At 38.5% G+C, this 16,206-nt stretch overlaps 1 protein-coding gene across 1 annotated transcript in view; it reads left to right on the top strand.

Annotated features, from left to right (window-relative positions):
• Positions 1–269: 269 nt before the first annotated feature.
• Positions 270–16,206, top strand: part of LOC140244563 (uncharacterized) — a 28,296-nt gene continuing 12,359 nt past the window's right edge. The window contains exons 1-12 of the mRNA XM_072324188.1: positions 270–441; positions 1,012–1,181; positions 2,144–2,347; positions 3,059–3,178; positions 4,075–4,206; positions 5,086–5,169; positions 7,691–7,796; positions 9,094–9,209; positions 10,230–10,442; positions 11,218–11,286; positions 12,315–12,417; positions 14,603–14,689. Coding sequence (XP_072180289.1) covers positions 279–441; positions 1,012–1,181; positions 2,144–2,347; positions 3,059–3,178; positions 4,075–4,206; positions 5,086–5,169; positions 7,691–7,796; positions 9,094–9,209; positions 10,230–10,442; positions 11,218–11,286; positions 12,315–12,417; positions 14,603–14,689 — 1,567 coding nt within the window. The 5' untranslated portion in view covers positions 270–278. The remainder of the gene's footprint in view (positions 442–1,011; positions 1,182–2,143; positions 2,348–3,058; positions 3,179–4,074; positions 4,207–5,085; positions 5,170–7,690; positions 7,797–9,093; positions 9,210–10,229; positions 10,443–11,217; positions 11,287–12,314; positions 12,418–14,602; positions 14,690–16,206) is intronic.

Here is a 16,206-nt window from a genome sequence, read left to right as displayed (position 1 = left end):
CACAGTAAACACAATTCACAAAACCACATGGCATGGATGACATACTGATTACTGGATGTCGTGCAGAAGTGAACTTAAAAGTCTTGCAATCCTTGCATTTGCAGGACTGGCCACATTTTTTATTTATATAGAACTTTTTTTTAATCTGGTAGTCTGTTGTTGGGGCTACTAAAATTTTTGAATTTGAAATTCGAAATTGAAATTCAAAATTTGAAATAAATTTTTGCTTTATCCACACTACAGAGCTTGATGTATACTAGCGATCTATTGCCCATCACATGTCTTATATACACTCACCAAGAGGGGGCATCCCCCATGGCTACTCCAATGGGTATGCCATGGGGGGTGGGGCCCAGCCACATTCAGCCAGGGTGTCTGGCAATGGAATTCATGGATTCACATTCAGGAGCAGGCATGAGAGAATTGACTGGAAGAAAATTGGTGAGTAAACTCTGTCCCCACTCAATTTCTAATTTCGAATCCTATTTGAACTTGGAATAAATTGTCTTTGTCTCAAAACTGCATTATTAAACTTCCATCAGTAGAAGTATTTGTTCAAAGACTAGCTTTGAGATTTTTCCACGTTTGTGAGAGGGAGGTAAGAGTCAGCCTCTTTTTTTGTTTTTTTTTTTTTTAAAATATGTGTCTTCTGAAAATGTGGTTATGAATGATATATGTTTGTTTTTGCAAAACAATGATTAATATTGAGCATATAATGTACAAGTACGTGAGTACCTGGTAAGGCATATATGACCGAGTTAAATTCTCATTAGACCCCAAAAGGAAATGATATCGAATGCCTGCCCAACAATTCAAAGGATCATAAACATCCTTTGTATTCATTCGATTTCAGTCTGATGAGTCACAGAGCTGCTTTATTTGCTTCACTGTGTTCATGGCTACAAAGCTTGTCTGTCTTTAAATTCACTTATAAATAATGACTACTGTAAATGCTCTGTATGAGAGGTAAATTGGCAGTAAAAAGTTATTTTTGGTGTTCTCTACTTACAGCCTCCATAGACCTGGATCGCATCATGCGAGAACTGGATGTCAGCAGCCTACAAGACTCCATTATGGGTATCACGTTCTGTGACATCGAGCGCGAGATAGACACCAGACTGGTGGACCAGAATTTTGTGACCGTCTTCAAATTGGCACAACTCATCATACAATATTTACTGGTGGGTTTGTTTGCAGGAAACACTTGAAAGTGATAATTGATTTTTTTTTTTATCAAGAAAGAATGTGTTTATGAACTGACTTACCCTCTTTTCCTCCTGTAAACACAGACCTTTATAGTGACATACAAATTTGTCTTCCAAAAATGCTGCAAGTAGTTTCGACCAAATCTCAGATGAGCAGCAACAGTCTGCAGACAATTGCTTTCCATCAGGCCAAATCATAAGCAGTAAAAGATGGAAGTTGATACTTAAATCACTCATTTAGTAAACATTGAAAATATTGTGGTAAAGGAATAAAAGAGACTAAAGGCAGTAAAAGTCAGAATGAGAGGAAAGAAAAATCAGAATGTAAAATCTGAGAGGAGAAGAAAGACCCAATTACATACATATGCCAAGCAGGTTTTGGATAAACTAATATGATAAGTATCCATATCTGACTGATTGAACTGGTATGATTTTTTTTCTTATCGCATGTTACAGTAAAAACGTAAACAGCAGCGGCGCTATTTGATTTCCATAACAATCTGTTGACAACTTTGCTGGTGCACAGCACAAGCTCTATTTAATTGTACTTGAAAAAAAAATAGAGCACTATGGCTATCTCCAAAATACCATAGTTTTGTAGATTTTCTGAGCAATTGTTACATGTTGGGATATTTAAAGAAATATCAAGTTATAAGCTCTGAAAAAGTATTTCTATTATGATGTGACAATGTCTTAGTCATGATAAAAAAGGGAAAAATTAGATGCCATTACCACATGTACTCTCTGTCTGTGCCTAATGCACAGGAACTCCACATCTCTGGAAGTGCACGGATGTGTAAGATCACCTCATTCATTTGCACATAGCTTATGGCCAGCATACAGACCCGGCCACTAGCAACAAAATGTTTGCATTTATAATTATGCGATAGGGAGAATTGTCTCACCCTCTGTCCTTTCCCGCATCCTTTTTCCACCAGCATTCTCAGGAGGTGATGGCCCACAATTCCAACGTGGCGGAGGAGAGGGTACAGCAGCTTCGCCTGGACCAGGAGGGCACAAAGGCAGAGCTGACCCGACTGAGAGAGGAGTTAGAGAAGGTCAAGCAGGAGTCGCACAAGCGCAAGAAGCTCCTGAAAAATCAGCAGACACTGATCCAGGCCACGGCTAACAACTACCACAAGGTTGGTTTGGCCACCATTGCACAAGAAAGCGAATTTCCCTTTGAACGTTTGTGAGAAGTTTCGATCCCTGACTTGGCATAATGTCCAAGAAGTTTGGGATTAGACCAGCTGCAAGAGATCTTACAACAACTAACAATAATCAGCAAATGCTGATTTAGGCCAGACCAAGCAACTACTGAACTTATGAATGTGGTTGGGAATTAACATCTTTCTAAATGAGCAAATTGTTTCCAGTGAACGCAAATGTGACTGCACTGTTGATTTTGGCATTTTGTGCGGTCAAAAAAAAAAAAATTATGATAAAAAAATCCACCTGATGACTGTATGCTGTGAAACCATAGATAAAATTCTTACTTTGTAATATGGGTGCAAGTTGCATCAATATGAACAGCACACAGCTTTAAAGGAGTTTCTCTCTCATTTGTTTTGAAATTCATGATTCATTTCTTCTAACAAAATCAAGTGACAGGGGAAAAAGGACATGAATGCTCTTATGAAATTACACAAGATAACAAAGAGTCGAAGTAGTACATATATTCTCATAAAAAATTATAACAGTTGTGTGTAAACTGTTATTCTGATGTCCACCCCCCTCCCTAAAAGAAAAATAATAAGTTGAAGTACAGAATTTGATCTCAGTAATTATGAGAAAGATATTGCACACTTCTTTATGTCTAAATGTCATTCTAATATCTCACTCTCCTACCCCAGTGTATGTATTGCCAGAAGGCATTCTTCAGTGTTGCCTACCTCCAAGCTCACATACACCGCAAGCACCCAGAGTTCACACCAAGGCCAGCGCAGCAAGAGGACAGCTCGTCCGTCAAAAAAGTAAAAGCCTAATGTTTTTAATACACAATTTCATTACAGTACATTATGTAAACTGTAATGTCATTAAATTTCAGTCAGTATTGACCGATTCTGTGACGTGCTATGTGTATTTTTGGCATGGGCAGCGCCATTACGCGGTGTCTCAGCCGACCCCCCTTCCCACTCCCCACCCCTCTCCCTACATTAGCACGCGCGCAGAATGAAAAACTTGTTGCTTTAGCCAATGGGCGTCTCGCACTGAGTGCGTGAATGCTTGCTTAGTGCGCGAACCTTTGTTACAAGTGCGCGATAAACATGTTGCCCTGGGGATGGGGGAGAGCAGGGGGGTCGGCTGAGACACCGCAATTTGAGCTCATGGCTGCGCCCAGTGCTATAAAATGTCTGCTGCCCTCAACGAACCCGAATCGGTCAATAGTTCATTATATTAGTTACATCACCCAAAGAGTGAAATTGCTAGTATAATTAATAGTTTTAAAATGATCAATGGACCATACAAACTCTTAAAGCCAAAAAAAGTCTCTATTCTAAACATAAGATTTGATTGAAATTAGCAGGATTGATTGCAAAGCCTCTGTTGAACTGCAGAATGCCAGGCTTAAAGATTCTATAAAAGATTATTATACTATGCCTCTTGTGGAATAAACAATCTGATATTGCAGGCATGATGTTCTGTAGATTTAAATCTGATTTCAGATTGTTTTTTCTCAAGTCTGTATACATTTTGCTATTTTCAAGTATCAAAATTTCCTGAAAATTTTGATTTCTGATTTTTTCAAAAAACCTAAATATTGTCCCTGATATTGTTATTCATAAGTTAAGAGGAAACAAGCCTGTTGTTACCTACATATGTACATGAAATATATATATATTTTTCCTGTTGATTGTATTTTCTGAAGGTCAATGAAGCCAATGAGAAACTTGAGAGAGAACTGGAGGAGCTGAGAGAAAGGTTAAAGTTCACCGAATCTCAGCTAGTGGAAGAGAAGGAGCGAGCTCAGGAACAAATGAAGATGCACCTACAGCAACAGGTGAGTTTGGTTTGTTATGGAGAGATGGTGCCACATGATCAAAGTCAGTCTTGGAGATGTGTGGAGTGTCTCTCAGGGGCTGACTTGTTTGCCATAGAACAGATTCTTTGTTAAGCACTGTGTAAATGACAGATTTTGAGAATAGGGAACCAAAGAGTGGTATCATAGCCATTTGTACATTGTAGCCACGGAAACTAATTTTAAGCAACCCTGAGTGTTTTTCCATACGGTTGGCAAGAAATTATATTGGTGTTGTGTTCAGTTTAATTAGTGCTTTCTATGCAGTTGCAGGCCTGATTGTTAGAATGTACCATAGCCCCACCTGTGTTGTAACAGGTTCTTGAGCATGGAAAAGCAACAGAAGTTGGAATGATGATTGATTTTGGCTGTGGAGTTTGTCCTCATATGTTACTAACTGCTGTTAACTCTTAGTTAATCTAATACAGATATCCTGTAATCATTGTTATTCACCAGGATTAAAATGTAATGCATGGACCAAGACATAATTTCTACCAAAACATTTCTAAGATATCGCTACATTTTTCACAGAATATATCGCAAACCATTTCTCAGTATGTTTAGCCAAGCTTGTCCCATTTGCTCATGCATGTTCACAAGAGGGGGCTAATGACAGAATGTCTTCATGCTTTTAACTCCACAAGTTAAAGCTTTCAAGCAGAATACATCAAAAATTCAGTGCTTCAGTTTTTATGAAGGACTGTAGCCTTAGAAATGGCATTGCTGTCAATGAATGCTTATTAATGCTTATTAGGAAAACATGAGGTGTGTCACAGAGAGAATGGTCCAGTAGTGTAAGAAGTGTAATGAAATTCTGTGTCTACCTTGTTTTTACTGTTGTTGACATTTGATTTTGTGTAGAGTCAGATGGATACGGAGAGGCAGGAGGATCAGCACAGAAAGGAGCTGGAGAAATGGAAACAGGAGCAGCTAAACTTTCAAAAAGTTAGTGGTGACATTGAAGACGAAGTAGTTGCTAACAAATTATGCTTTAGGGTTTTACTCTCAACCATTATGTACTGTATACGCCATATATTTAACGAATCTAAATTTTCATGAATCGGGACTTCCCGACAATTTCGAGAGTAGTTAGATTCACAATCATGGAGTATTGTACTGCACGGAGAAATGTACGTGTGCGTCACATTCATATCGGGATCAGAGTCATTATTTTTGCATGTCTTTAATTTCATGAATAGCACCTAACTCGCGAAATTCGGGAAAATAAAAACCTCGCAAAATATTTGCCGTATGCAGTATGCCTTCAGAGTTTTACTGTTAACCATTATGTATTCAAATCAATTATATTTTTATTGTCCCCGCCGAACGAGTTCGAGCAGGGGACTATGAAACGGGCTCCGTACGTGTGTGTGTCCGTGTGTCCGTCCGTGTGTCCGTCCGTCCGTCCGTCCGTGTGTCCGTGTGTGCGTCCGTGTGTGATCAAAATCTTCAATATGCTACTTCTCTATCATTTATGAGCCAATTTTGATTCTGTTTGCTTTATATGATAGCACTACATGGGAGCTTTGAAACTTCTACACAGAATTTCAGTCGTGACCTTTGACCTTGACCTTTGACCTATATTGTACATTTTGCTACAAAATGCTACTCCTTCGCCATTTCTAACCCGATTTCGATTCCGTTTGCTTTATGTGATGGCACTAGGTGAGGGCTTCAAAACTTCTACACAGAATTTTGACCTTTGACTTCTTTGACCTTTGACCTTGATTTTTTGACCTATATTGTACATTTTGCTACAAAATGCTACTCCTTCGCCATTTCTAACCCGATTTCGATTCCGTTTGCTTTATGTGATGGCACTAGGTGAGGGCTTCAAAACTTCTACACAGAATTTTGACCTTTGACTTCTTTGACCTTTGACCTTGATTTCTGACCTATATTGTACATTTTGCTACGAAATGCTACTCCTTCGCCATTTTTAACCCGATTTCAATTCCGTTTGCTTTATATGATGGCACTAGTTGAGGGCTTCAAAACTTCTACACAGAATTTTGACCTTTGACTTCTTTGACCTTTGACCTTGATTTTTGACCTATATTGTGCATTTTGCTACAGAATGCTACTCCTTCGCCATTTCTAACCCGATTTCGATTCCGTTTGCTTTATGTGATAGCACTAGGTGAGGGCTTCAAAACTTCTACACAGAATTTTGACCTTTGTCTTCTTTGACCTTTGACCTTAATTTTTGACCTATATTGTACATTGGCTACAAAATGCTACTCCTTCGCCATTTCTAACCCAATTTCGATTCCATTTGCTTTATGTGATGGCACTAGGTGAGGGCTTCAAAACTTCTACACAGAATTTTGACCTTTGACTTCTTTGACCTTTGACCTTGATTTTTTACCTATATTGCACATTTTGTTACAAAATGCTACTTCCGGCGGGGACATATGTTACGCACCGCGTAATTTCTACTTTTCCTTGTTTTCCCTAAAATGTGATTCAGCCTAATTGATGTGTACAGTTTCGTTATTTCAGAATATGTTTGTTTGTTTGTTTGTTTGTTTTTGCCGTCAAAGTATGTAGATAACTACAGCAGTATGGGTTGTTGTCTACACAAGAGAAGAGGTGTTGGAAGAGAGTGATTTTTGTCCCCGCCGAACGAGTTCGAGCAGGGGACTATGAAACGGGCTCCGTACGTGTGTGTGTCCGTCCGTCCGTCCGTCCGTCCGTCCGTCCGTCCGTGTGTCCGTGTGTGCGTCCGTGTGTGATCAAAATGTTCAAAATGCTACTCCTTCGCCATTTCTAACCCGATTTCGATTCTGTTTGCTTTATATGATAGCACTACATGGGAGCTTTGAACCTTCTATACAGAATTTCAGTTGTGACCTTTGACCTTGACCTTTGACCTATATTGTACATTTTGCTTCAAAATGCTACTCCTTCGCCATTTTTAACCCGATTTTGATTCCGTTTGCTTTATATGATGGCACTAGGTGAGGGCTTCAAAACTTCTACACAGAATTTTGACCTTTGACTTCTTTGACCTTTGACCTTGATTTTTGACCTGAATTGTACATTTTCCTACCAAATGCTACTCCTTCGCCATTTCTAACCCGATTTCGATTCCGTTTGCTTTATGTGATGGCACTAGGTGAGGGCTTCAAAACTTCTACACAGAATTTTGACCTTTGACTTCTTTGACCGTTGACCTTGATTTTTTTACCTATATTGTACATTGGCTACAAAATGCTACTCCTTCGCCATTTCTAACCCGATTTCGATTCCGTTTGCTTTATGTGATGGCGCTAGGTGAGGGCTTCAAAACTTCTACATAGAATTTTGACCTTTGACTTCTTTGACCTTTGACCTTCATCTTTTTACCTATATTGTACATTTTGCTAGTAAATGCTACTTCTGGCGGGGACATATATTACGCACCGCGTAATTTCTACTTTTCCTTGTTTTTTTTCTCTCTGTCTTTCTGTTTCATCTTCTATAGGTTGAGATGGAGAAAATGCAGAACATGTTCATGAAGGAACTGAAAGAGATGCATGACAAATACTCGTCTTCCCAAAATGCTCTTAGCAACATAGAATCCAAACTAGGTGAGTCATTAGATGAGGCACTGGGTGAATAGCAGCCTTCCGTTAACCCTAAAAAGACTGGGCTATTTTGGTAGCTCGAAAGACTGGGGGGGGGGGGGGGGGGCCTAAAGGGCCCCCCCTTAAGATCTCGGCCGTGGATTGCGCGATCGCCGCGGAAATTTGCACAATGGTAGTGTGCGATGTAATCTACAAGATCGTATATTTAAATTTTCCAAAATAGTCTTCTTTTATTTTATTTTGATTAATTATGCTAATTTATGCGAGAAATCACACTCTTTGATCTAAATCAGTAAATAAAGCTCCAAAAGTGCTCATTTTTGATCTAATTTATTCTTTGTGGCCTTCTTCGCATATGTACTTGAAAAAAAATTCGGTATCAAAATTAATTTCTTATTTATTTTATTGTTTTATGAATTTCTTATGTATTTCTTTGTTTTTTCTACCTTTTGTTTTTGCTGTTTTTTTTTACAAAATTTGTGGCAGACACTTTTTGAAGCATAATACTACTAAAACAAATTAATTTTAGCCATTGAGAGTAGAAATAAGCATATTTATATGAACCATGTGAAAAAACTCAATTTGCATTGACTTTGTACACAAAATCACATTTTTGAGCCATTTTCGGTCTCACGTGCATGTACAAAAAGTTATGTAACTTCAGAACCGTACCCCCGGGCGTCACAAATTTGGCATCAAAATGTGCGGGAAACTCAAAAGAAAAAAGTCATAGAGCATCGCGGCGAGAGCATTGCGTGTTGCAGAGTAATCGCGCGAAATGTCGAGGGGGGGGCCTTTTAGGCCCCCCCCCCAGTCTTTTTAGGGTTAAAGGTACTTTAATTTTCAAAATATGTTCTGAATAATAGCAGGTGACTTTTTATCCCATCGTGTGCCTAAGCACTTGGCTATACATATCCCCAGCTTTTTTCTTTTACGTACAGTTTATCCACCCGCCAAATACATACCTTAGATTTACTTAAGTTTACCTTATTTCATAAGCAGTTGGTTTTCCGAGATGACAATGCCATTTGGCAAATACAGTACAGTATGGATCAGTATAGATCACTTCCAACTCTTTTTTTCCTTTTATTTATTTTTTAGGCATCGGGCAAGGTAAGAATGAGCTTAAAATCACGCATTATTCCCTTTATTATAAAATCATTAAGTTAGAAAATCACAGACAATAAAATAATTAAGTTAGAAAATCACAGACAACTGGGGATGCTGTTTTGTGTTGTTGCTGTTTTGGGGGATGTGGAAAGTTTGATCCAAGCTGTTGGAATCTCTCTGCCATTGATAGGCAAGCAGTCCATGCTGGGTAAGATGATGGATGAGGATGAGCTGGAGGAACAGAGGAAGCTGAACAAGAAGCAGCAGCGAGAGATGGGCAAACTCAAGGAGCAACTCCAGGCAGAGGTAATACTGTAAAACGAGGAATGTTCACGTGCATTTTGATTTCGCGAATTTTGCGAGCACCAAAATTTGCGAAATTAAAAATGCATGCGAAAATTCTTGCCTACACAATATGCATTGGATGCTAGTGGCAATTCGCAAAAAAATTTCATGCTGCGAGAAAGGCCATTAGCTCCAACTCGTGAAATTTTCATGCTGCAAATATATCGTGTTTTACAGTACTCTCGTACAGAGCTGGCACGGTTGTCTTCTTGCACAGGCACTTTCTACATTGCTATGTCAAAAATTTGTTGCAAACATTTGCATGAAAAAGGACATGTGATGCTGTTGCGAGTAAGTGCAGGTGGTATTAAATAGCAATGAATGGTAATGCACATTACTGTGTCTATTGTTCAGCTCAAGTGTTACAGGAGGATGATGTCACAGCTGGAATATGAATAAAGATGATCAGGAAGATTTTTTTTTTTTTTTGTAGAGGTAGGACTTAACAGGATGCATAAAAATAAGTTTAAAAATGTTTAAAAGTATATAATGCATATTTTCAGGCAGTATTTAGTAATCTGGTTATGTACAGACCCAAAAGCATCAATGAAGGTCAACTTATATTTGGATCGGGTGGTAGAAGGTTTACCGACACACCACATACTCTTTCTTGGGTATGTACCAAGGTATATGTGGCCCTGATAAAGGCCTACCCATTCCAGACATTTTGGCAAGCGTGTTCTTGCCGTTCTCAAGAGAATGAAACTCAAGTATGGAATGAAACTCAAGTATTGAATGAAACTTAAGTGTTGAATGAAACTCAAGAATTCTCTTGAAAGCAGCAAGAACATGCTTGCCGAAATGTCGGGAGCGGGTAGGCCCTTTCAAGTTTTCAGGGCCACATACATACCCGAGAAAGAACATGTGGTGCACCGTTAAGCCTTCTACCACCCAGTGGCCTCTACTCATCAATTCTCCTCTACCCCCCCTTTCCCCCCATCCTTCCCCACCCCCCCCCCCCCAAACAATCTTGGATTCCAGATCTCGACGCTTCAGGCCCAGATGACGGAGGACTTAAAGAAGCAGGAGGACAAGTGGAGGGAGAAGCAGAAGGAGCTGAAGGGATCCCACCGGGAGGAGGTGAAGGAACTCAAGGCCCTCCTCAAACAGACCAAGGAGCTGCTGAACATTGAGAGGGAGGGCGGGGACCAGAAGGGGGCCAAGTACCAGAAACAGATACAGGACCTCATGAAGGTGAGGATAGATGGAGTAAGTTATAGGGAGAAACAGAGAGAAAATAACCCACAGACAAAGAGAGAGAGAGACACACACACACACACACACAGGCAAACATATGGACAAGCAGGTGTAATGGGTTAGCCTTTAAGGCTTGTGTGTCCTGTTTGCAACACTGAAAATTAGATTCCTTTCATAAGCAGGTAAATTGAAGAGGTAGGTAATCCAGAATGATAAATTGGAAACTTTTATCTGATGGAGGGGAAACAATACTTTATTTTTCCAATGAATTTATTAAGATGCCGAAAAAATTCCAGCTGTTATTTCGAGTGGTATGTAGTTAGTTTTCATTTCTTTTCTTTTTTTTTTAACTCGGGTATATTACCGTAATATTTCATACATGATGTTTGGAGACATTATTCTTCAACCATGCGAAATTTTGTGACGCTTGCCAAAGGGATGAAATATGCAACCTTTAGAAGGATATTATGCAGTTGATAAACAGGAAATGCCTTCATGCCCATGGGATGTTTCAATATCTAACCTATGAGAAGCAGCACACAGATTTAAAAACTCAACAAAGCTACAAGAGACATCCACTTTCAACACTACTATGGTTTCTGTGTGATGTACCATCACATTATTTGGTAAAAATGTTCATTTCATCAATGGACACGTTCTGTCTTGCTTTCCCCACATTTGAACCAATTCAAGTTGGCAGTCTGTAGCATCCTTGTTGCTCGGTGAAAATGCTATATCACTCATTTTATATCCTTCTTTTCTCCATCTCCAGAAAAACAAGGACTTTGAAAAGCAAATCAGAAATAAAGAAGAGAAGATCAAGGATCTGAAAGTGAAGGCTGTAAGTAGAAAATTATTCAGGGATTGTCTTTTTCAATGCATCTAGCCAATAATGTTTTTATTTGATAAACTCAGTCCTGTCACCCCAGTGGTCACTGGCAAGTAGCCATATAATTGCTACTGTAAAACCAGATATTTTTGCATGCATGAAATTCTGTTGAATTTCGCAAGGAGCCAAGATAACACTAACTTAAAATGCATGCAAAAGTTCTCGTCTACACTATATGCAAAGCTGCACACTGGCACTGGTCCGAGACCAGGAAAAATCACTGTCGGACCAGTAACTTTTTCAGGAATTTACCAGTGAAAAAAAGAAGAAGAAGAAAAAAAAAAAACCCAGATACCTACTGGACTGACAGGCAGGTCAGACCAGTAGAAGAAATGGGTTAGTGTGTATCCCTGCATATGCATTGAATGCCAGTGGTAATTTGTGAAAATTTTGTGCCACGAAAAAGACCTGCAGCTCCCATTCGCAAAAATTTCATTCCTCGAATATTTCTTGTTTACAATAATCTTTACAATATTTGCTGGTGATGTATGAAAATATTAATCTCTGATACTGTACGAGCTGAAATTTTCGCAGTGGTTTTATTTTCATGAATTTCGCGAATCGCCTTTGAACCGCAAAAATAACAACACGTGGAAATTTCAGCTCGTACAGTATACCATTTGCAATGACTTGTGCCATTTTGATTGTTCCTTGTGTGCATATATTAAGATGAAGCTAATTGTGTCAAAGGTATAACATGCAAAGCTAAGTGGTCCTTACAGTGGGAGAAATGAATAATGAAATACGCCATTGGGACTGATTAGATTGATTATTCATTTAAAAAGTAATGTGAAGCTGTCTGTAGTAGTCATATCCTCTTGACTGGTAACATGATAATAAAACCTGTTAGACAGGTGAAAATCTGTATACATCAAAATTGACCAATTTCTTCAACCGCTAAATTCTATCGAAGAATTTAAACAAAAAAAGAGAGCATAGAACTCTGTGACATTGTCCTTACATTGAATGCTTTCATTCAGTCCAAACACTATGAGGTGGTACAACCGCTGTCCTCGCCTCCACAGCAGATGACCATCTCTGACCAGCAAGGGACGACAGAGGACAATGACGACACCAGCTTTGGTGAGTTGAGGTTTATCTTGTGGATGCATGTCTCTTGTCTGTGTTTGTGTTTGTATGTGTGTGTGTCTGTTTGGTTTCTGATACGCATGACCGTTTGTAGACATTCTAGCACCCGTTGCACTCTGTCACAGCGTCATTACGCATGTAGCTTGTATAGTTTTACCCTCTGTGATGTGGGTAGTTTGTAGGTCAGTGAAGTACTGCAAAATTTGTCAAATACAAATCTCTATAGTTGGAAGTAATTGCATAGCCTTCAGTGTGTGAATTGGCATTGATCTTCACTGGCAAGGAGCTTTGACAGGAAATATGATTATAATCACTGTCATTACTCTGATGTGAAGTTTCTGTGATGGTTGAGTGCCCATACTGAGCTTGATATTTGGGTTCATTAGATTATGTGATAGCCTAAACACAACATGTAAGAGTTGTACACTTATGTGACATATCCCCCCCCCCCCCCACACACACACACAGACCAATATCATGTGACCACTCCCCACATTTAGTATTGCCTCAAAGCGAAGTGTCTTGGGATGACCCAACCTTTCCACTTCTTCACCGTGATCCATTAGCTCACATTTTTCATTTACATTGTGGGAGATTCTTGTTGAGTATAGGTCACTTATGTGCAGTTCTGTGTGTCTTGCCTGCAACTTATTCATTCCGCTTCGTAAGAAATAGAATGTTGGTAGACTGTCGATCATCACATATAAGTGCTGTGCTAGTAGATTTGTGCCATTGATAGAATTTATGATGTGTAGATAAGTGATATCATAATCTTTTCACTGTTATGATGACTCTGAGGATGAAAAAAAAAAAAATCTCTAGACACCCTGGAATTCCTGACCAAGTTTTGTGACTTGCATCTCACTCTGCCAAGCATATCTTACAGTCTTGCATGAGATACTCACCTCATTATACAACTAGAGATTGTTGTGTGTATCCCACGGATTGCATGGATGTCACTTTGTTATTCAGTCCAAAAGAATGAATGCAACTGTGCAGGTTGTTGCCAGCAACGGGTAGAATTGAAGTTTTGAAAACTGGAATGATTAGTGTTCCAAGGAGAATATTGTAATTGATTCTGTGGGAACACTTTTGTGAGTTCTCGGGTGTGAAAATTGGATCTCATGCCAAATGAGAGGACAGCCAAAAACTCCACCATAGCTTGGTGGGATGCACAGTTGCATTTTTTTTCAGATATTGACACCCCTCTATTAGGAGCTTTACAACTGATTTTATTGAGGACTGCATTGTATATGGATTTGCTTTGTCCTGTAATTAACATACCTTATGTTGCCTTTTGCCCTCTTTTCTTGTGGAATGACCAGCATGTTTAATTTGAGAAGGAAAAAAAAAAAAAATCTTGATACCAGTATATTGTAATCCATCATTTGACTTAGAAACTGTGCAACCTGAGAATTTGAGTTATGCATGAAATGTCAGCGAATTTTCAGATTTAATCATTGAGAAAAAATAATGGCATGTGTCAGTAAAACATCAACAGCCCATATTCAATCAGTAGAGTGGATGCATTTGCATACCCCTTTTTTTCACACTGCTTGTCGTTTACAGAATAAGTGAGTGCTGAAATGACTGTGTGCTAGGCAAATGCATGTGTCCTTGTCCATACAAATGTAGACAATGATTTTTCAAAAAAAGAAAAATCTCTATCTAAACTTAGCGACAAGTACATGTCATGGGTGCTATTCTTTCTGGTTTAGCCATATTACATTAGACAAGATCATAGTGTGGCTGAACCTTTAGAGTGTTTCTACTCAAGCTCTAGTAGCAATTCCTGGTCCTCTGTGTTGAAATGTTTCCTGTGGACTCAGTATTCATTAGATTGTTAACTATAATTTTCATTCTGTCCCTTCCTATTTCAACCAAAACGCATCCGGATTTCTCATCCTTTATACTACACTACCAAATTTCATTTCTTATGTTCACATGGCAATGTATCACCTTTGTTGTTTGCTTTTATTTGTGTTTGTTTTTTTCTTCGATGGTATTTGCACCATTCACTTATTGTCTTTTTCCTTCATTGGTTTATTACACTGAAATCCATCTCATGTCATTGGTACTGATGATAATGATGATGATGGGTCCCTATGGCTAACCGTGATGGACTTTGAAAAAAACAAAAACAATCCAAAACAAACCGCACAAACACAAGCAGAACAAGAAGGCATGGACACTCTGTCCCGCGTCCTGCAAGAGTCCGAGTCCTGGCTGACCGGCACCCATCCATCCTATAACCTTTCCGATTCAGGTCAGAGAAAGAGACTTCTTGCCTCTGTTGAAGCATAATACTGTATAATAATCTTTTCTGGGTCTAGGGGTTAGCCTAACATAGTTATTAGTCAGTCTGAAAATGAAAACTAATTGACATATTTGTAGTGATGACTAATGTTTAACCATTATAAATCATTTCTAGAAGTACATGTACTCGGCCCTTTCAAACGAACTTCTGTGCGTTAAGTGATCTTTTGTTAATCATGTAATAATGAAAGACTCCCTTTGAATGGTATTGTGACTTCAGACAGGGAAGCATTAACTCAGATCACAAAGTCTGACAATGTTTGTTTCAAGTTGTGAAATTTCAAATTTGAAAAAATTACTATATGTGATAAAGAGCTAGATACATTGTTTGTTCCTCTTGTAACTTTGTGGATTTTGAAGAAATTCAAAGTGTATTTCACATTAAACTAGGCACCCATTTCAAAACAAAACATTAAACTCAAAATTTAAAGGACAAGTTCACCTTCATTAACATAAGGATTGAGAGAATGCAGCAATATTAGTAGAACACATCAGTGAAAGTTTGAGGAAAATTGGACAATCGATGCAAAAGTTATGAATTTTTAAAATTTTTGTGTTGGAACCGCTGGATGAGGAGACTACTAAGGCTCGTGATGTCACATGAGTACAACAGTATAAAGAAAATGTAAAGAAAATTCAACATATTTTCACTTTTTTCGCATAATAAAAGAGCACTTGACTTGCCTCTTTCTGAAGGCAATGGGAATAATATTACCCATAACATATGTCAGTAACGAGTCAAGGGAATGTGTACTTTTTCAAAAGATGAAATTTTGTGAAATTCTCTTTATATTTTCCTTATATTGTTGTACGCATGTGACATCATACACTACAGTAGTCTTCTCATCCAGCGGTGACTGCACAAAAACTTCTAAAATTCATAACTTTTGAACGGATTGTCTGATTTTCCTCAAACTTTCAATAATGTGTTCTACTAATATTGCTACATTCTCTCAATCCTTACGTTAATGAAGGTGAACTTGTCCTCTAATCTAATCATTTGATTCTGCATAGCCCTCAAAAAGTTTGTTCAATTTGAGAGGGAATAGTATTGTTTTTGGATATATTTTTATTCCTGTTACAGTCTCAGCTACCACCTACACATTCAGTGATTGCAGGAGATGTAATTTTCAGTTTTTTTTTTTTTTTTTTTTTAAATTAAAACTGTCTGCATGCATTGGCTAAATCAACATCACCTTGAAATTTCAGACAAGGAATTTTGTCCTCTGCTGGAACCTGTATGTATTTTGAAAAGAGAGTTGAAGATCACCACAAGATGAAAGCAGGACTTTGTAATTGCATAACTGCCTTCACAAAGCTCGCAGATGTGAAATATGAGAGCACATTTAGTCTAAAGTGATTCAGAATTTATTGGAAATGCTAAGGAAAAAAATGTTTGATTTTAGACTCTGAATGCTATTAACATGAACATTTAGCCATCCACCCTGCATGAAATGTCCATGATTC

The sequence above is a fragment of the Diadema setosum genome, chromosome 21, assembly GCF_964275005.1.
Source record: "Diadema setosum chromosome 21, eeDiaSeto1, whole genome shotgun sequence".
Classification (NCBI taxonomy): Eukaryota; Metazoa; Echinodermata; class Echinoidea; order Diadematoida; family Diadematidae; genus Diadema; species Diadema setosum.
The sequence above is the reverse complement of the archived record's forward strand: the minus strand, read 5'-3'. Positions and strand labels throughout refer to the sequence as shown.